This window comes from Benincasa hispida, chromosome 7 (assembly GCF_027475165.1).
Source record: "Benincasa hispida cultivar pf3 chromosome 7, pf3_genome.v1.1, whole genome shotgun sequence".
Lineage (NCBI taxonomy): Eukaryota > Viridiplantae > Streptophyta > Magnoliopsida > Cucurbitales > Cucurbitaceae > Benincasa > Benincasa hispida.
Window position 1 is genome coordinate 29914045 of NC_143484.1, and position 22793 is coordinate 29936837.

Sequence of the window (22793 nt, forward strand, 5' to 3'; positions counted from 1 at the left end):
CGCTCTCCGACATCCGACTCGTTCTACAATACACCGGATCTAGGCACGATCTCACTCACCATAGAAAGATCTCATAGTCTAGCGAAAAAGAAGAACAACAAAGAACGAAGAATGAGAGAGATATGAATAGATCTGGACGAGAGGAAAAGAAAAGAGGGATAATTTTGTAAAATTTCTTGAGATTGATGTAAACAAAAGGTAAAAAAAAATTAGGTTTTAAAAAGCAAGGCGTTTCATTTTGGGCCCCAAAATGGATCTCCATCAACTCAAGTTCCCTTATTGTCATATTAAAACTCTTTTTTATCTGTGGATGAAAAGATGAGGATGTTCCAGTTTTTTTTATATAATATATTATGTTCTTTCTCGTCTTAAGATAAGATATTATAGAAAGTTATGTCAAAAGATTAAAGTTATGTCAAAAGATTAAGTTTGAAATCAATTATATGTTTATAGTTGGTAACTTTTTTCCAATTGATTTTTAAAAATATTAGCATTTGTTGAGATAATGATGTGTATCTTATGTAGTTATATGTCAATGACTGATCTATTGATATATTCAATTGTAGTCCTTGATTCACTATCATATTTAATACTAGACATTATAATTAAATCATTTATACAATTTTATGGTTGAAGCCTATATCTCTTTAATTTTAGGAAATTTGCATTGAATAATACAAAAGGGGAAAAAATGTGATTATATATACCACATTTTTAATATTTGCTATTATAGCAAACATTGACCGGTCAACCTTTCCTTTTTTTCAAAATTCCAAATTTACCCTCTCTTTCCCTTTATTAACTTTCCTTTTTCTCGTTCGTCACCTCCTTTGAACATTGTCGTTTGTGACCTTCTTCTTCTTTCACATTGATTATATCTATCGTCTCCATGAAATCAAATCAATGAAGCTCCGTGATACTTTTTGCTTTCCTTTTTGCCGTTCTTTCCTTTTTTTTCACAGTCTCCATGAAATCCCATTCGTGAAGCTCCATGATACTTTGATCAATTCCAATTCATGAAGCTCCGTGATACTTCGATCAATTCCGATTCGTGAGTTCATTTTTCTTTTTTCGATTTCATCTTTGATTGGGAGTTTTTTTTTTTCTTTTAGCGTTCGTTCTTGTTTTTTCGATTCTGTTTTTCAATTTTTCCTAAATAGTTTCTGGTCATTTAGTCTTTTCTTTCTCTTTTTCTCAAGAACCTAATGATTTCTTCAGCTCACTGTGAACATAATGGATTGGGAGCAGAGTTTGTGTGCTTTCATGAAATTTTGCTTTGTTCATTGCGTTGATATTTTGAGTTTTGATTGATTAATTAAGTTAGGGCTTGCATTCTTCACTATTTCATTTGATACTGTATATTCTTTCTATAAACATATCAGTGTATTTTGATGTTTGATATTTTTAGGTTTGACATTACAGCTACATTGACTTTGTGTTTGTCATTGATAATGTCTATCAGTGTATTGGAAGATATCAGTGGCTATCATTGATAATGTTTATCACTGATAGAATGTGTGATTGCTATCATTTTTTATTGATATCCATTGAAAGACATGCCTAGTTTTAGATTGGTATCAATGATATTGATAGATTTATATTTGCTTTTGATAGCTATTAGAACTTATTGATATTGTTATTCAATAGTTTTTGTTTTACTTTTGCAGGAATTTTAAAACATGGTTATTTCAATAGTTGTTTTTCATAGTGGAATATGAAATGAAAAATATTGTTATGTGAATTACAAATCTACTGGAGTTTTAGTAGATGATAGAATGGTTTTTGAAGATTTTATGGGGGTAATAGTTAAGGAGATTTGTTTGGATGTGTCTACTTCTTCTATAGAACTTTCAGTTTTATTAGATTTTGTTATGAATGAGGTTCAAAATGTAGTTCAAATCCGTGAAGATAAGGATATAGCTTGGTTTTTGGCTTTAGTTAAGGAACACAATACACGACATCCTTTGGTTGCTCATGCCAGTAGTTCATGTTTGGAAGTGTCTTCTAATGTTGTTTCTAGTGGAGCTGAGAATTATTTGTCTACTGTTCCTTCTTCTAAGCCTATGATTGATGATGGTGATTTCCAAGTGATTATGGATATACATATTACTCGTGATTTGAAAGAAAAAAATGAGTTTGTTAGTAAAGAGATTTTATCAAATTATTTTTACTTGATAGCGGTTAAGAAGAATTTTGAATTTAAGACTATAACGTCAAATTCAAGAGCAATTGTGTTTCGATGTGTTCAAAATGGTTGTCAGTGGTATGTGAGGGCATCCCGTTACAAGCGGAGTGTTTTGTGGATGCTTAGGAAGTTTATTAATATTCATGATTGTTTTATAAAAAGTATTCAAACTTGTCATAGGCAAGCTTTTTCGTCCTTAATAGCTGAATGTTTGAGAAATGATTTTAGATTTAGTTCTTCTCATACCTCAACTCCTAGTGATATTGTGAATAAAGTCCGTAAGGAATTTGGAGTAACTATTAGCTATTATAAAGCATGGAGGGCAAAAGAGCAAATAATGAAGTCTTTGAAAGGCGATGCACGTGAATCATATGCTTTGATTCCAAAGTTTTTGATGAAGTTAGAAGAAAAAAATCCAGGTTTCTTGTTTCTGACTTATTATATGATTTATCAATGATAGCTTCTATCACTGATTGAAGATAATATCTTCCATCACTGATAACATGAAAATAATGGAAGCTATTGGTGATGGACTGCAACCAGTGATAGAAGCTATTGGTGGTAGGCATCAATCAATTATATACCTTTTGTAATCTGGCTTAACTATTTATTTTCTCCTTTTAGGTACATTTAATGCCTATGAAGCTGACATAAATGGGCCTTTTAAGTATTGTTATATGGCTATTAGAGCATCAATTGAGGGTTGGAAGCATTGTAGGCCTAATATATCAGTTGATGGGACGTTCTTGAAATGTAAATATGTCGGGACTCTTTTGATGGCTTCAAAAATTGACGGTAACAATCAGATTTTTCCTCTTGCTTTTAGTATTGTTGACTTTGAAAATGATGCATCCTGAAGATGGTTTTTTGAGAATTTAAAGAAAAGTTTTGGTGAACGAGAAGGATTAGTCATTATTTCTGATAGGCATTTTAGCATTCCGAAAGGTGTTATGAATGTTTTTTCAAATGTTGAGTATTGTGTTTGTCTACGACACCTTTTGCAAAATATGAAATTGATTTATAAGGATTCTTTGATTGATAACATATATTATAGTTGTGCAAAAGCTTAAACAATTGATAAGTTCGAGTTTTATATGAAATGGATGGAATCAATATATCTTACAATTCGAGAATATCTCAGTAAAGTTGGTTTTGAGAAGTGGACACGTGCACATTCTAGAAGAAGAAGGTATAATATGATGACTACTAATATTTCAGAGTGCTTGAATAATATTTTGAAAGAGCCTAGGGAGTTCCCCGTTGCATCATTACTTGATTATATTAGAGAAATACTTCAAAATTGGTTCTATGAAAAAGGTCAATCAACATTATCCATGAAGACTGTTTTGACTAGTTGGGCAGAGTCTGAGTTGCGAGAGAAACACAATCAGTCAAGAAGCTTCAAGGTACAAATACCTTAACTATTAGAAAATATCATTAATAACATGTTATCAGTGATAGCTTCTTTTTATTTTCACTGATATTTTTTGTTTTCACTGATAGCTTGAAAATATTTAATCGGGTAGGGATAATATCACTTACAATTTCGTTTATATTTTAGTTTTCATTGACATTCCATTAGTTCACCTAGTTGATTATATTTTGTTGACTGTTTTATTTTCAGGTTGATACTATTAACAATGAAGAATATAAAGTAGTTGATGGGGACAATCACTATTTGGTAAATTTGGCCTATAAATCATGCAGTTGTCGTGTTTGGGATTTGGTGGAGATTCCATGTGCTCATGCTTGTGCTGTTATTCGTGGGCTAAATTTAGATATATATACTTTTGTGTCAGACTACTATTTTTGCAATACATTATTATCAACCTATAAAGGATCAGTTTATCCTATTGGAAATCATTCTGATTGGAGATCTATCGATGTTGGTGTGAATGTATTACATCCAATAGTTAAACGTCCGGCTGGACGACCACGTAAACAAAGAATACTATCAATTGGTGAAAAGAAAAGGAGCTCGAAGTGCAGTCGATGTCATCGTCGTGGCCATAATTGTAGGACATGCAAATTTCTACCAGTTGTTTAATGAAGAAGCTTGATTTGTAATTGATGTTTGTAATGAAGAAGCTTGTTTTGTAATTGATGTTTGTCATCAATTTATCAATGATAGTGAGACAGTCGATGTTTTTCACCAATTTGTCAATTAGATTGTAGTTTTTGCTTGTCATCGTCAATTTAACCATTAGATAGTGAGACAATTTGTTATTGATGTTTGTCATAAATATATTAGAGACCTTGTTACTAATGTTTTGTTAGTGGAACAGACTTTGTTGTTGATATATCCATTATTTAGTCAATATGATGCTTTTATTTATGAAGCTTTCGTTTTCTTTTAGCCATAACAATTAAAAGAAATGATATCAAGCTATCTTTAATAGCTTATGTCAGCAATTAATACAATGAAGTGATAGATTCTATCACTGACAGTAGATAAGCATTTTTGTAAAAGATCCATCAATGATAGATTTTATCACTGATAGAATCGCCAACCAAATGCTACACGATCGTATAGCATTACTGATACCATACTATTAGTGATAGAAGTTGTGCAGCTTGTGCTTAGAGGATTTTATAAGGAGGATATCACTCTCGGGGGAAATCTCGCTAGGAATTGAGGTGAGTATCGCCAAGAATTTCACAGGAAAAGCTTGGTATCGCTCTAAAGGGTATCACTAGTGTCGCTCTAGAGGGTATCGTTGGTGTCGCTCTAGAGGGTATCGCTAGTGTCGCTGGTGTCGCTCTAGAGGGTATCACTGGTGTCGCTCTAAAGGATCTCGCCAGTGTCGCTCTAGAGGATCTCGCTAGTAACAAAATACTATACGAAGTTGCAACTATATCGATCACATTTATGAATCAGTGTCGCTCTAGAGGAGTAACTATTAGCTATTATAAAGCATGGAGGGCAAAAGAGCAAATAATGAAGTCTTTGAAAGGCGATGCACGTGAATCATATGCTTTGATTCTAAAGTTTTTTATGAAGTTAGAAGAAAAGAATCCAGGTTTCTTGTTTCTGACTTATTATATGATCTATCAATGATAACTTCTATCACTGATTGGAGTCTATCACTGATATCTTCCATAACTGATAACATGAAAATAATGGAACTATATCACTGATATCTTCCATCGCTGGTGTTGCTCTAGAGGGTATCGCTGGTGTCGCTCTAGAGGATCTTGCCAGTGTCGCTCTAGAGGATCTCGCTAGTAACAAAATACTATACGAAGTTGCAACTATATCAATCACATTTATGAATCAGTGTCGCTCTAGAGGAGTAACAATTAGCTATTATAAAGCATGAAGGGCAAAAGAGCAAATAATGAAGTCTTTGAAAGGCGATGCACGTGAATCATTTGCTTTGATTCCAAAGTTTTTGATGAAGTTAGAAGAAAAAAATCCAGGTTTCTTGTTTCTGACTTATTATATGATCTATCAATGATAGTTTCTATCACTAATATCTTCCATCATTGATGACATGAAAATAATTGAACTATATCACTGATATCTTCCATCGCTGGTGTCGCTCTAGAGAGTATCGTCGGTGTCACATTTATGAATCAATCACATTTATACTATACGATTGCCCTCTTTTCCCTCCAACCAAACAACCTCTAAAATAAATTGAAAGTTGCAACTATATCAATCACATTTATGAAAGATTCATATTGATTCAATATAACTATCATTGATCTTGTAAAATAACAATGTAATTTCCAAAATCATAACAATCACTGTATATTGTCAAAATAATTTCCAAACTATTGTCAAACAGAAGTCTATTGTCAATAAACAAGCCTATCTATTGTCAATCAAAGTTGTGATATTTTGAAATCAAAGCTTGGAGCGTCGTCATTCTACCTTGGAGACTGCCTTGTAGCTTTACTTGGAGACACCTTGGTAGACACATTTGGAGAGACCTTTTTTTTGTCTTTCTTTTGTTTCTTTGCGTTCTCCAAAATTTTCTTGGTTGGTTTTGCTTGTCTTTTTGGTCTCTTGTTGTCCTCTATATTTTCGATGACAACCTTTGGTCGATATTTTTTTGGACTCTTTTTAAAAGTCTTTTCAATCACCTGAAATCATGGAATCAAATATAACATGGCATCGATGTGCTATCAATATCAGTCCAGTAAATAAAGCTTCCTATTATTTATACTATCACTGATAACAAACTATCAATGATAGTATGTTATCACTGATAGTTGGTTATCAATGATTTCAGATATCACTGATAGCATACTAATGTTATAATTAAGATCATCAATCAATCAATACTTACATTCTCATGCTAATGTTATAATTAAGATCATCAATCAATCAATACTTACATTATTTTTCGTCATATCTTCTTTATCTTTTTCTTCTCGATCTTCCTCTTCATCTTCAGGATCATCATACAATTGTTCTTGTTGGTCATTCTCTTGATCATCTTGAGCCTCCTTGTCCTTAGCAGTGTCAACTTCAGCCTACATGCATATATCATTTTTGTTATTGTACTTCCTTACAGAAAAAGAAAATTACAAGTTTTACCTCTCGAACTTCCAAACTTGCATCTAAAAGCTCCAAACTAGATGATGGCGCTTTGTTCTTCTCAAGAGATTCTTGAGATTACTTTTCACCATCTTCTTCTTTTTGTGGAAGTTTATCACCGATAGCTTCTTTTATGTGGCCCAATATATAAGAATCTCCTTGTGCTTTTCATTGATGTTCTTCTTAATATGTTCTTGTTCTCTTTTTAATTCTTCAATTGCCTCCTGTAATGATGCAATTCTTCTCTCGGTTGACATTTGTTTTCCTTCTTTTTCTTTTTCAATATCCATCTCCCTGGTTTCCACCTCCGCAAAATAGGCATAATAATTGGATTGCAATTCTTGTTCAATTGGAACAAATGAAGCAACAGTAAACTGAAAGTTTAATAAAGATGTTAGTGATACAGCTAATTTATAGAAACAATCACTGATTTCAAGCTATCACTGATTGCTTCTATCTATAATAACATGCTATCAATGATAGGAGATATCACAATAGTTCCAAATGACTAATAGAAGCTATCACTGATAGTGGTATCTTCTATGTCATAAAAGTTGAAACATCAGTTATAGTTTCTATCATTTGATAGCATGCTAATAATATATATAAATAAAGGAAATACCAGTGATAAAAGATTTACACCAGTGGCTTTGAAAATATTGTTGTTGATGTGTTGCCAATCATTAGGTTCTTGAGACTCCCATTGAGTAAGTCTAGGTCCATCGCTCTTTATTCTTCGTGCAAATCCAATAGTGGGGTTGGATAATCTTGGTATAATTTCAAAAACCTAATATACCAAAGCTAGTAGAAATCCTTGGAGAAAAATGGAAGATGGCTTATTGATGACAGCCTTCTTAAAAAACTCTATAGTTAGTTCAAAGGAAACCCTACCCCATGGATAAGATCTAAACCTTTCTTCGTCATCCAACATTTTTAGATGCTTCCAACTTACTTTGTTATGTCCTTGTGTAGGAATTAGGAAGCTTTCTAGAAAATATAAATGTGCAAGTTTGACCTTTATATCAATGGGTATGTTGGCATCAGAACCTAACAAATTAAAAGTAGGTTGGAGCTCTCTTCTTATAATTTTTTATTTGTCTTGAAAAAGATTCCTGTTCACTATAGATACCATCTATAAGGTAATCATCACAATTTAAACCTGTTATTAAACAAAAATCCTCGAGGCCAAATTCTGAAATATGTCCTTCTAAATTAAAGGCCAGTATATTTTGCTTGGTAGTTGTGCATTTCCTTCTAATAAGGTGTGATATGAGTTGGTTGGGCATCCTTTTCATTTTCATATATAAGAAGTGCCCAAAAGGACCTTCTCTAAATAGTTGGAGTGATGGCTCATCTAATTTTTCTATGTTAGATAGGACATCTAAACTTATGAAGGAGCTAACTTTTAATGGATTTGTCCATTCACTTTCTGGAATAATTAATACATTTTCCTGTATATATAACAATAACATAAATGTAAGAAAAAAGCAACCACAAATCTATATAAATTTATAAAATATCATTAGATTGTGACCTTGATCTTCTTGTGTTTTTTCCCAGATGTTGATCCTTTCAATGTTTTTCTATTTCCTTTCTCCATTTATCCTAAAAACGAACATGTGGAACCATTACATTCATATCATTGATAGCAATAATAGTACTAGATACTTTTCCTATGAATAAACAATCATTAAATTACAGTACAGAGAACTAAATTAGCATCAATGATAGCATCCATCAGTGATAGTTTGTTGATAGATAAATCCATCAACAAACTATCAATAAACTGTCAACATATTCCCTAAAGCATCAGCGATAACTTCTATCCTAAAAACAAACATGTGGAACCATTACATTCATATCATTGATAATAATAATAGTGATAGATACTTTTCCTATGAATAAACAATAATCAAATCACAGTACAGGAAACTAAATTAGCATCAATGATAGCATCCATTAGTGATAGTTTGTTGATAGACAAATCCATCAACAAACTATCAATGAACTGTCAACATATTCCCTAAAGCATCAGTGATAACTTCTATCCTAAAAATAAACATATGGAACCATTACATTCATATCATTGATAGCAATAATAGTGATAGATACTTTTCCTATGAATAAACAATTATGTTTAAATTGACATTTTTACTATATTTACCATTATAATTACTTATATTTATTTATATATTTATTTTGAGTTCAATATCTTTTAATTCAATAATTATAAAGTGGAGAATCGAGTCACCAACTTTTATAGTGGTGATTAATATATTATTCACAATCGATTAAAAATGTCTTTTTTTTTTCATTAATGAGAAAGTTGGGATAAAAATCAATACTTTTTTATTTTGTCCAACTCAAGGCAGGTTTGATTCGATTCACCATTTGATTTAGGCCACGTTTGTCAAAACGTAATGAAAATTGGTATAATCATGTTGGATTATATCAACTTGCAGCAGAAGCAACAAGGATCAATAAGCATTCTAATTAATTGATTTTAGCTATAAATAAACCATGCTCATACAATAATAAGAGGGTTTCAAGACATACATTTGAAAAAACCTCTTGAAACTCGAATTTAGCTGCAAATCTTCTCGTGAACCACCTCAAGTTCTTCCCAACTATTCTCTTGAAGCCTTGGATTGAGTTGTGGGATTCAAAATAAGATTGAATAAAGGAAATTTGGAGAAGAAGCACTCTGCAGCACCTTGGAAGAACACCTTCTTCACCCTCAAGTTTTTCAGCAAAAACCTCTCAAGTGCTTCAGATTGCATGCTCGATTCTCGACCCAATCTTCCCTATTTATTGCAAGATCATTGTGCAAAGAAGATAGTTGCATGAAGAGTAGCTCATGCTTTGAAGATTGGCTCAAGCAATGATGGGAAATGAGTGAGCTAGTATATGGAGAAAGTGGAGTTCTCCCACTTTTCCCATTTTCAAGTTTTCAATCTTTTGATTTTCAAATTGATTTCCAAAATCAATTTTGTTTTCACAAATTGAAAATTATTAATTTTACAAAATTAATTCATTAATTAATTTTATAATAAATTAATAATAAATAATTAAATAAATATTTTAATTAATTCTAATTAATTTAATATCAAATATTAAATTAATTTTACACAAATTCCACCTCATGAATCCCCCTATTCATGAATTTAATATTTAAATCATATTTAAATATTAATTGATTCTCTAATTTCGTTTAATTCTAAAATTAAACGTGTAATTATATCACATATAATTATTAATTCCTTAATTCTACTTTGAACGTTTCAATTAACTTATCACGCTACTTTAAGGCCAATCCATTTACGAGCTAGTAGGGGGACCTCGTGGACCTACAGATCATGGGCTTCAACAATTCGAGATTAATTGGCTAAACTCTTGACACGGAATTGACCCCCATTCGTTAACTAATGGGTCACTCCACTAAAGCCCATTGTTGCACTCCCCTCATTGTAGATATATTATGTCCACTCGATATAACCATGATTAGTAAGTTAACCCGTCACAGGTTATTCGTAATAACGGCTGGGTCAAATGTTTGTTTTACCCCTGAGATTACTTCTTGTTCCTTAAGTCCCATTGATCCTCTAATGAACAATTGGTAATCCCGGAAAGCGGGTAGGAGTGAATTTCATCTTACACCCTATGTCCCTAACTATCTACCCGTTCTTACCTCTAAAATAGAGGTTTATTAAGGCGGTGCTGTGGAGCCTACCCTCACCTATGCAAATCTAAGGATAATCCCGAATAAACAAAAGTTTATAGTTAGCTCAGAATTAAAGTCAAGTTACCTAGGTTATCACTTTGAAATAGTCAGTTTCAAATAGTAAACAATGTTATAAAGTAAGAGTGACTGATTTCGTGGTCCGATCTTGTACAAACTCATTGCACATGATGCTCCCGCTCTTCATGTCATAACATGTACGAATTAGGATCACATCGTTTGTAGCACTTTACAACTCCTTGTAACAACAACAGAGTATGTTGCATCCAATAGTGTTACAAGAATAAGGACCCAACCTTATTCATATACTATAGATCATTTTGACTATTTACTCGAACTTGATCCACTTTTATGTCTCCACATAAAGTTCAAGTACTCATATAATAGTCATGGATATTTAAGTTTATTGGATTTATTTCTAAAACGAAATAAACAATTCATATATTCAATAACAACTTATTGAATTTTCAGAATAGGTTTTATTGTTTACAAACCACGAGTTTTAAGGCATAAAATCCAACAAACTCCCACTTGGACTAAAACTCCAGTGGTAACTTATATATCCAAATATATAATACTGAGTTTCTGTATTTTACAGAGAAATACAATAAACTAGGGCATCACATACCCATGGGTTACCATTCGGTATCCCATACCTAGTTTTGCTTTCTCTGCTTTGAAATAGTCATCGCTTTGAAATAGTCAATCTTAAATAGTAAACAACGTTATAAAATAAGAGTGACTGATTTCGTGGTCCGATCTTATACAAAACTATTTCACAGGATGCTCTCGCTTCTCATGTCATAACATGTATGAATTAGGATCACATTGTCTGTAGCACTTTACAACTCCTTGTAACAACTACAGAGTGAATTGCATCCAATAGTGTTGCCAGAATAAGACACCTAACCTTATTCATATATTATAGATTATTTTAACTATTTACTCAAACCTGATTCACTTTTATGTCTCCACATAAAGTTCAAGTGCTCATGTAATAGTCATGGATCTTTTAGTTTATTGGATTTATTTTTAAAACGAAATAAACAATTCATATATTCAATAACAACTTATTGAAATTTCAGAATAAGTTTTATTGTTTGCAAACCACGAGTTTTATGACATAAAACCCAACAAACTCTCACTTAGACTAAAACTCCAGTGTTAACTTATATATCTAAATATATAATACTGAGTTTCTAAGTTTTACAGAGAAATACGATAAACTAGGGCATCACATACCCATGGTTTACCATTCGGTATCTCATACCCAGTTTTTCTTCCACTTGCCCTAGGTTATATACCTGGTATTCCTAGTCTTACTAGGAGATTCTCAAACACTTTAGTCAAGAGATTGTTGTAAACATGTTAATGTACAATAGACTTCTTATTAAACTATATGAGGAATGCATCTTATTTTCACAACACTTGTTTCTCAATAATGGCTACTCCTACTACATCGAGGTACTCTCAACTCTTTGAGTAAGATGCATCTGACCTGTCTAAACAACTTTTGTTTACAATGTCAGTTCAAAACTCTTTATTGATTTATGCAAGCTTTTATGGAAACAAGTAATACATGGTGATCTCGAACACTATTCCAATAATTGGAATGATGTTGAGAAAACAATTTAAGGCAATTTAGATAGTTTTTCACTGGATTTTATGTTCTATCAAATAGACCTAGAAATCTCAAATGTTCTATATTTTGATCCGATTGAAGTATTTCGGTTTCATTTTACCTAACAAGTTTTATACACTCTTAACTTTTTCAAGTGTTCTAAACTTATCACTTAGTTTAAATAACTACTTGCCTTTATAGATTTCTAGCCGTTTTAAATATCTAAATATTTGCAAATGGCTTTTAACTAGGTTGGTTCTTAACAGACGTTGCTATGTAGTAGAACAAACATAACTTTCGCTAATAAATATTTCATTTACAAAAATCTATATAATTTGTACTTTACAATAAGATGAACCAACTCTTATTACAAAAAGCTGATAAGATTCTTTAGGCAGCAACATCTCCCACTGGTCATGTTGAGGACAGTAAGCAATCTTCAGGAACTAGTTTGTCTGTTTTGCTTTCTCTGTTCTCTTTTCAACAAGGTACTGAGGGTAGTTCCTTTTCCAGTGCCCTTTCTCATTGCAATGAAAATACTTTCCTTTATCTACAGCGTTAGCTTTGCCGTTTCTACCAGCGATTTTCTTCTTCCCTTTCCTCTTATTCTTCTTAACAGGAATACTCTTAATCTGTGAAGAGAAAGCAACATCAGGCTTTTTAGAGGACGTTCCTCTCTTCTCAGCGGTAGTAACGTGTATTTTCAGTTCCAGACCTTTAGCTCTCATCATTGTCTGGTAAGCTTGTAGCTCATTCAGAAGAGTAGTCAAGCTGTATTCTATTTTATTCATAAGCGCGTTCATGCAGAACTACAGAAAACTCTTCGGAAGAGATTCTAGAATAAAACCGACTTGACTTTTTTTGTCAATGATAACCCCATTTACTTCTGCTATATGAAATGGACCATCATGTCTAGGACATGTTCTCTAATAGAGACCCCTTCTTTCAGTCGGTAGTTGTAAACGTATTTAATAGCATCATGCCTTAGGGAGAAGGATGGTTGTCCGAACATCATGCGTAGAGATTCCATAACCTCTTTGGCAGTATCTATAGTCTCATGTTTCTTCACCAAGACATCAGACATGCTGGTGAGAATATAGGCACAGGCTTTATCATTCGCCCTGATCCATCTATCATACACATCCCGAACATTTCGATTTGCATTTGAGCTAGGAATGGGAGGACAATCCTCTATTAAAATGAATCATAAATCGCCTATCACCAGTATAGTATTCAGGTTTGATTTCCAAGTTGCATAATTATCCCCAATCAGTTTAACAGACGCCAATAATTGTACTAGTGAACTCATCATTCTGAAAAATTATAAATAAATTTTATCAAGGAATTTCTTTTTAAACCCAATCAAGTATTAGCAAAGTAATAATATACCCGAGATTATTTTTTTGCAACGATACTACAGCAGGACATTCTTGACTAAATACTATCTCCAGAATAATTCATATTTTGATAGTCATTTAGCTACGTTTTTTGTCAGAAATTACTCACACTTTTGTGATTCTGTAAGTGTAACCCTCTGTTTTCATACCTCAGAAGTCGACTCCAATGATGCTCCCAAAGTTGGAAAGTATAGTTTTAAAATCGAATTTATAATTCCTATCCATTTCTAAAGTTTGAGTTGTTTCGAATCCTATGTTAAAACCCTCCGAGGGGATAATCGTCGTTAGACGACTATCGAGACCAACTTAAAGAAGGCAAGTAGGCCCAACATAGAAATCCCACGGTTCAAACCAACAGAAGAGACCATAGGATATGTTGACATATATCCTTCACCCACTTACTATGAACTACTTTCCTCATTCACTTTGGTCTTGATCTATGACGTGGGGGTTTGTGCCCTAAAGTTTCGTGTCCAGTAGTTTGTAAACAACTTTGTACGAACACTTGTGATGTATAATATAAATGATATTTATTTCACTACTTGACTTTGCACATTTAGATGTTTTTATTTTTACCACAGACCAATAAACTTAATATCCCTGGTTGTCTTTATGTAACTTAAGCATGTATGTAGTGACATACAAGTGGATCATGTCTTAAGTGACAAAAAATGGTATGTAGTATATGGATATAGGAGGAAAACCTTATCCTGGTAACACTACGAACGTAGCCCGCTTTGTGGAATTGTTACAAATGTTGTGACTTGTCATAGATGATCTGATCCTGATCATTCGTGTAGTGGACATGCGAGGTGGGGCGTCCTATACAAAGAGTTTGTAGAAGACTTGACCTCGAAGTGTTAATGTCTTGTCATATAACATCGTTCATGACTGAGACTTCACTTCACTAGGATGGCCATAGGTAACATGACCTCAATCCTGAGTGAGTTGGGAACTCCTACCATTGAGGGCGGTCCTTTGATTTGCATGGGTGCGAGTGGCCAGAACGCCGACTAAAACCTACCATTTTGAGAATTCGTCTAATTTGGGAGCTGGAAACTCAGCTTCACAAGATGAAGTTCACTCCTTCCCTAAAGTAAGGATAAATAGATAGATTGCTCTCTTAAGGGTTGATCCTGGAGCTTGAACAATATGGTGTCACACACCTTCTCATAACCCGAGAGGTGTTCACACATGGTAGAACTATGTTGTATTGTTCATTAGAGGGATTATTGGTACTTAAGAAGGAAGATGTAATTATAGGGGCAAAACAGTAAATTGGCCTGCTGTAATTATGAACATCTGTGAAGGGTCATCGTATTGATGATTGGTTATATCCAATAGACAAAGAAATATATCTATAGCAAGAAGAGTTCAACTGTCGGTCTTTAGTGGAATGTCTGGCAATTAACGAATGGTGGATATTGTGACTAAAGAGTTTAGTCAGCTATTCACGTACCATTAGAGCTTTGAGGCATAGGTTCATAAAGTCCCCTTGGTAGCTTGGATACAAGTTAAGAATCAGTTTTTAAGTCAGTTTGAAATGTTCAAATTGACAAGAGTGAGTTCAATTATATATGATATAATTGGACGAGTTAATTAAATATGATATAATTAACTTTATGTATGAGATATATTAATTTGGAGGAAATTGGATATAAATATGATTTATATTTAGTAAAGGAAAATATTATAATTAATATATGATATTAATTTATATGTTATAAATATGATAAGATCACATTCATTGGAAGGTTATAAAGGAAATGGGACGGCGTCTATTCTGTTCTAAATAACGGATGAGTGCATTATAAATAGCTGACGGTGTGTTGAGCTCGTATGCATGGACATTATGAAAAAGATAGTGTCGTCGTTTAGAAAATCAGTGCCTATACGACAGTGACTGTATGATCACTTTCATATATGATATTGCTAAGCGATCGCTTACTGATTACACCGTCGTGCGTTATTATCTAAACGATTTTTTACCTTTTTCCTAAGCGATCGTTTAGCTCCCGGTATTTACTAAACGATTATAGACGATCACTTAGTTTTTCCTACGCGATCATTTGGACGACCGCTCTCCCTTTTCCTATACGATTACATACCTTTTCCTACACGATCGTTTAGACGATCACTTATTTTTTCCTACACGATTGTATACTTTACCTAAACGATCAAGCATCTTGTCTATGTGATAGACGACCTCATCTCCCACTTGCTTGATCATTGTGTACGGTCTTTCTTCCTCCTTCCCTCTATCAAATCTGAACAAAGCCCACACTTTGGATTCTCACTCCAAGAATACTGAGGACTCTAAGTGGTGTTGCCTTCTCCATTTTCTTATGTCCGAGTGGTGATTGTTCGAGGTAAACGGTTGGGTTTTAGACTCTCTATGAAGAAGAAATCCCCATCTGGTATGATCTCTTGATCTCTTGATCTCTTTAGCATTATGAATGCATATTAGTATGTTTTGAATGTATATACAGTAATTTTGTCACAATGAATTGGAAAGATCCGCTTCCATTCGTATGTACTCTTGAATAAGAGTTTCTTCATGACGAACACTTTCAGAATGGAGGTTACACCCAGGGTGACACGAAGTGCTGCACAGATCTCACGATGGGAATTATGTAAGGACGTGAGAATAATCAATATATCGTATATTTGATTTTCCATTAAACAGCCTCCCCTCATTCACCATGATCAATCCACGCAAACACGTTCTGAATAGAGGTAACTCCCAGGGTGACACGAAGTGCCGCATGAACCTTTCGGTGTGAACAACTTGAGAACGTGAAAATTTAAAATCAAAACATCACATTTGATTTTAAGGTGAACAACTTCCCCCATTCACCAAAATCTCGATTCATGTAAACACTTTTCGAATGGAGATCACTCCCAGAGTGACACGAAGTGCCACATGAATTTCGATCGTGAACTTTTAGGGACGTGAGAGCTAAAAATAATCATATCATATATATGTTTATTAATCTCCCATTGAAGTGTTTTAACATATCATATACGTTATATGATTTTCACTGAAGTGTTCTAATAGTATATCATATATGTTATTAAACTCCCACTAAGTGTTCTAACATTAAACAGGGTATACGTTTAGGCTTGTTTCGAATAATTAAACAACCTAAGTCTAGGTGTTTATCCAAGTATAACGTTTATATTTGGATTTAACCTACGATGTCTAGGTGATAAACCAATTTTAAAACCTCACATCACTCACGTATTGCTCATAAAATCGATTAACAACGCTCAATTATTTGGCCATAATCCCTAGGTAGGAGGTGTTTCGTAGACCGTCAACTTAAATACATCCAGCCTTCGACAGGATTATATACCGGTTGAGTTTGTAACCCGAGTTTTATAAGTTTAACGATCTATTTTAACTATTAAAACGAGTGGTTAACTTACATGAGCATGCAACTGTTCTTTGTTATGGATTTTAAATCTCTAACTCAATTTTATAACAGCTTACAAAATTTTAGATATGCTAAACATCCACAACATACATCAAAGACATTCAATATTTAATATAACATTTATATTAAATAAAAGAAACCCTAAACATGCATACTATATATTATATTTTATAACATACTTTCAAATCATGTAACATGCTTCGTATGGTGGGATTTTAAATCTACATGGTATACTATATGTATATACAAGATTTATTTAATTATAACATATATCATATGTATAAATAATTAAACACATACTGATACGGTTTTAGTTTTGGCATTTTCAAGCAAACAAAGGCCTAATTATTACAAAAGCCAACAAGAAATAGCTCCAAAACTCTTTCGGACCGCTCGAACCGCTCCAAATTGGACCCAAACAGCTTGAACCGGATGTGAACCGCTGAACCGAACCAGCCAAAACCTTTTTGAAGCTGAACCAGATTAGACAAGAAAAGAACCGGTCGAACCGGCTCAAAACTTGCTCACTCGAACGTCAAATCGGATCATAACTCGTTTCCTCGCTCGATCAATGCTCGTCAAGCCGGTCAAACTCGTCTGGACCGTTTGATACTCGATCCTCAACGACTGGATGAAGAAAACTCGATCGTTGGCTAGTTTAAACTCGTTGCTCAATCAGCTCAACTCGTTGCTTGACACTTGTTAAAACTCGATCCTTGCTCGAATATGAGCAACGTTGCAATGCTGCTTGGACAGAAACTCACGATCAGTTTTCTGCAACTCGGCCTTCTTCACTTCTTTCTTCAATTACAACTTAATTTCAACTCTAATGACTCCAAATAAATTACAGACTCTTAGCACACCTATAAGCTCAAATTTAACTAATGAATCAAAGAGAAATTAAATGTCAAATCTCAGAAAACCATATTAGTGCACCGTTTTCATATTACTCATGAAAAAACACCCACCACACCAAAATTAAACCAAATTGAATGTCAACAATGATCAATAAGCATTCTAATTCATTAATTTTGGCTATAAATAAACCATGCTCATACAATAATAAGAGGGTTTCAAGACATACCTTTGTAAAACCTCTTGAAACTCGAATTCAATTGCAAATCTTCTCCAAATCTTCTTGTGAACCACCTCAAGGTCTTCCCAGCTATTCTTTTGGAGCCTTAGATTGAGTTGAGAGACTCAAAATAAGCTTGAATAAAAGGAATTTGGAGAAGAAGCACACTGCAGCACCTTAGAAAAACCTCTCAAGTGCTTCAGATTACATGCTCGATTCTCAGTCCAATCTTCCCTATTTATTGCATGACCATCATGCAAAGAAGATAGTTGCATGAAAAGCAGCTCATCCTTGGAAGATTGACTAAAGCAATGGTGGGAAATGAGTGAGCTAGTACATGGAGAAAGTGGAGTTTTCCCACTTTTTCCATTTTCAAGTTTTCAATCTTTTGATTTTCAAATTGATTTCTAAAATCAATTTTGTTTTCACAAATTGAAAATTTTATTAATTTTACAAAATTAATTCATTAACTAATTTTCTAATAAAATTAATAATAATTAATTAATTAATTCTCATTAATTTAATATCAAATATTAAATTAATTTTACACAAATTCCACCTCATGAATCTCTATTCATAAATTTAATATTTAAATCATATTTAAATATTAATTGATTCTCTAATTTCGTTTAATTCTAAAATTAAATGCATAATTATATCACATATAATTACTAATTTCCTTAATTCTAATTTGAACGTTTCAAATTAACTTATCACGATACTCTAAGACTAATCCATTTACGAGCTAATAGGGGGACCTCGTGGACCTACAGATCATGGGCTCCAACGATCCGAGATTAATTGGCTAAACTCTTTACACCGAATTAACCCTCATTCGTTAATTAATGGGTCACTCCACTAAAGCCCATAGTTGCACTCCCCTCACTCTAGATATATTATGTCAACTCGATATAATCATGATTAGTAAGTAAACTCTTCACAGGTTTTTCGTAATAACGGTTGGGTCAAATGTCTGTTTTACCCTCGAGATTACCTCTTGTTCCTTAAGTCCCACTGATCCTCTAATGAACAATTGGTTTGTGATCCAATCAACAAATCGAGTCCCTCTCGAGCCCATGAGAGGATAGTGCTCCTTATTTAAGACCCGAAGTTAGCATTTAAGGGAACAACCTCTGTACAATCCCTAAAAGCGGGTAGGAGTGAATTCCATCTTGCACCCTATGTCCCCAGATATCTACTCGTTCTTACCTCTAAAATGGAAGTTTTTGAGCTGACGCTGTTGAGCCAACCCTCATCTATGCAAATCTAAGAATAACCCCGAATAAATAGGAGTTCATAGTTAGCTCAAGATTAAGGTTAAGTTACGTAGGTTATCGCTTTGAAATAATCAGTCTTAAACAGTAAACAATGTTATAAAGTAAGAGTGATTGATTTTGTGGTTCGATCTTATACAAACTCATTGCACAGGATGCTCCCGTTCCTCATGTCATAACATGTATGAATTAAGATCACATTGTCTGTAGCACTTTACAACTCCTTATAACAACTACAGAGTGAGCCGCATCTAATAGTGTTACCAGAATAAGGCACACAACCTTATTCATATACTATAGATCATTTTGACTATTTACTTGAACCTGATCCACTTTTATGTCTCCACATAAAGTTCATGTACTCATGTAATAGTCATGGATTTTAGTTTATTGGATTTATTTCTAAAACGAAATAAACAATTCATATATTCAATAGCAACTTATTGAATTTTCAGAATAAGTTTTATTGTTTTCAAACCACGAATTCTAGGACATAAAATCCAACAAATCGTAATGAAATTTCATTGATGAATCAATTGTAATGAAGTTGAACCGCAAACGTAATTGGATTGATTTTGATCGCATTTACTTAGAGTTATGATTTTTGTCAAATTTACTAGTACCGTTACCTTTAGCTCTATCTCTAAGAGTCAAGTGGTAACTGTAACAATAATGATAACAGTAAAGATGTCAAAATTGATAATTTTTAAATTGTAACAGTAACAATAATGGTAGCCGCAACTATAACTATAATAGTAACAGTAACGATATGACGTAATTCTCAGGCACAAATGGATTGAGTACTCTTTATTCATCTCCATCATATTGTGATATTTCATTACAAATTTAGATATGGAGCCCATGTGTCAATACAACTGCAGAACACAAGTAAGTAATCAAATGGGACTCATTTTCTTTATTCTCATTGATCTATAACATTTTCAGTGGGATAAACGTGGTCTTAATTTAATTGGGTCCAGGAGAGCCATATTGCAATTAGAAAAATTGGTTAAAACAAGCCAATTCAAAACCATTAAGAAAAAACAAAGTGATTTTTTGTCGTTTGTGGAAATGTGATTCCTAATTTTCTTTTTTTCATTTTTTTTTCTTTTTACATGATTGGGTTTTGATGGGTCAAAGGCAAAACCAATTGGTTCTTGAAGTTTGAGTCAATGTCTCTTTGGTCCATGAGTTTCAAAAAATACGTTTTAGTCATTAAAATTCGAACTAAATCAATTTTATTGTTAATTGACGTAGTATATTACGTTAGATGCAAACAAAACTCCACATTGATGTGACCACGAGTAAAAAAAGTAAGAATAATAGTTTCTATTGATATGAGACTTATATTTTCAAAAGCAAAGTTATGTACGTTCGAAGTGGATAATATCGTATCATTATAAAGATAGGTCGAGGTTCTATTATCCTTATCATGTTGACGTAATAAATTAATTTTAAATAAGGTGAAGAATTTTAAAATTTTGCAAGGGTTTGTGAGTATTTGCATGGAGTTATTATTTATTTATTTTTCATGGTAATAAAAATAATTAGGGCAAATATCAATTTAAGTGGTTGTATCAATTTAAATTATAAACTAATAATTGTATTGATTTAAATTCTAAACTTCCGTAAGTGTATCGATTTAAACCATCAATTATGTTTTATTTGGATAAACATCATGTAAAACCTATAACTTTATTAGTTAAACCTCTAAATTTAAATTAGCGAATCAATTTAGATTCTCAATTAAGAGTTTTTTTAGAATTGCCCATGCAAATTGTTTGTCAATCTTGTTAAATCGATATCTGAAGAAGTCTATACATATGTAAAAATTGATGCATTGACAATTTTGAAATATAATCGTATAAAAGTTTAAATTGATTCGGTTAAAACAATTTTGTGATGTTAAAATTTTAGTTCATTTTTAGGATAGAGATGTTAAAACTTTCTAACTTTTAAAACATGTATGTTGTAATATATAAGTCAAAGGCTAGACAACTATGCTACAATATTTAAATTTTAACATTAGAAATTATTGAGATGAAATATTATTATTTTTATAATAAATTTTTATAATGATTTATTAAATAATAATGTATTGGAAATGACCCATTTAATATAGAAAATTTTAAACATTTTATATGGTTGAGAATAAAGGTAAAGATTTCCTAAATAAAAAATAAATTAAGAAAAAAACCAACGTGGAATTTTTTTGTAGGAACCTGATCCCCTTGGAAAATTTTATGGGATGGGGATTGAAATATGAAGCAAGCACAAGGACGGGGACAGAGAAGTCGTCCTCATCCGTTCTCACCCGTAGACATCTCTAGTCTAACTACTGCTGTCAAAGCTAATGACGAGGGGGAAACTATGTTACAAGAAAACCAGATGTAACATTCCACATCCGTCGCTTCACTATCGGTCCGACAACTGCAAGTGATCATGAACTCCATAAGAGCTCAATGCAAAGGACTGTCTCATAATTCTTTTATGTACTCCAAATTGTATATATGAAGAATTTGACAACTTAAGAATGACTGTTGGGTACTAACTCCCAAAGTTTTTAGTATTTCGATGGAGAGGTCAATTTGAAACAACATATTACCCACTTTGTTAAAACCTGCGAGAACGTTGAAACCAGAAGAGGGCTTCTAATCAATAAGTTCATCTGTATACTGAAGGGGAACACTTTTGATTTGTACATTGATCTAAAGCCTAAAGTGGTTGATAACTGGGAATAGCTAGAAAGAGAATTCATGAATTATTTCTAGAACATTAGGTGTACTGTTAGTATGATGGAGCTAACAAGCGTCAAGTAGCGGAAGGTGGAGCTAGAGCCAGTTACTGACTACATCGACCTATGAAAAGCTTTGAGTCTTGACTATAAAGATCAACTCATCGAATTATCTGTAGTGGAAGATCTGCACTCAAGACATGCACTAGGGACTTGTCTACATTCATAGAGATAAAAACAATTAGGCTAAAATGAAATAAAAAAATAAAAAGGAAAATGTCAAGAAAAAACATGCAAAAATACATCAATGAATCAATCACTCCAAGTGATTTAAAATGTGTTCTCTTTTTTTTCTTTTTTTTTTCAATTGTTACTCTTTTAACATTTTTCTTAAATACTTTCCTCATTAAATATTTTGACGATATCTTAAAATTAGTCGTTTTTTTTTTTTCAATTGTTACTCTTTTAACATTTTTCTTAAATACTTTCCTCATTAAATATTTTGACGATATCTTAAAATTAGTCGTAATGGTATAATTTAAAAATCATTTTAAATAATGCAACAAAAATAAGTTACTATATAATATCACCACAAAATTTTGATATTTCATAACAAAATGCATGGACTATAATTCTCAAGGAACAAATAACTAGGCTAAAATCAAGCCAAAATCAAAAGGAAGAATGTCAAGAAAAAAACATGCAAAAATGCATCCATGAATCAATTGCAAGTATTTTAGTTTGTATTTTTTAATCTTTCACATATGCACTTCCAATAGCTTTTT

At 32.8% G+C, this 22793-nt stretch overlaps 1 protein-coding gene across 1 annotated transcript; it reads left to right on the top strand.

The window, feature by feature from the left end:
• Positions 1-884: 884 nt before the first annotated feature.
• LOC150035095 (uncharacterized) lies at positions 885-3908 on the top strand. Its single transcript, XM_090315825.1, has 2 exons — positions 885-2604; positions 2810-3908. Exons 1-2 carry the CDS (start codon positions 1776-1778, stop codon positions 3040-3042), a joined length of 1062 nt encoding a protein of 353 aa, XP_090171951.1. The 5' UTR covers positions 885-1775; the 3' UTR covers positions 3043-3908.
• Positions 3909-22793: the final 18885 nt, after the last annotated feature.

What these genes read in the sequence shown, in the direction of transcription:
- LOC150035095 (XM_090315825.1), top strand. Translation starts at nt 1,776, where the DNA reads ATGGTTTTTGAAGATTTTATGGGGGTAATAGTTAAGGAGATTTGTTTG. An exon ending in GTTAGAAGAAAAAAATCCAG is followed by an intron (nt 2,605 to 2,809) that starts GTTTCTTGTTTC and finishes TTCTCCTTTTAG; the next exon opens with GTACATTTAATGCCTATGAA.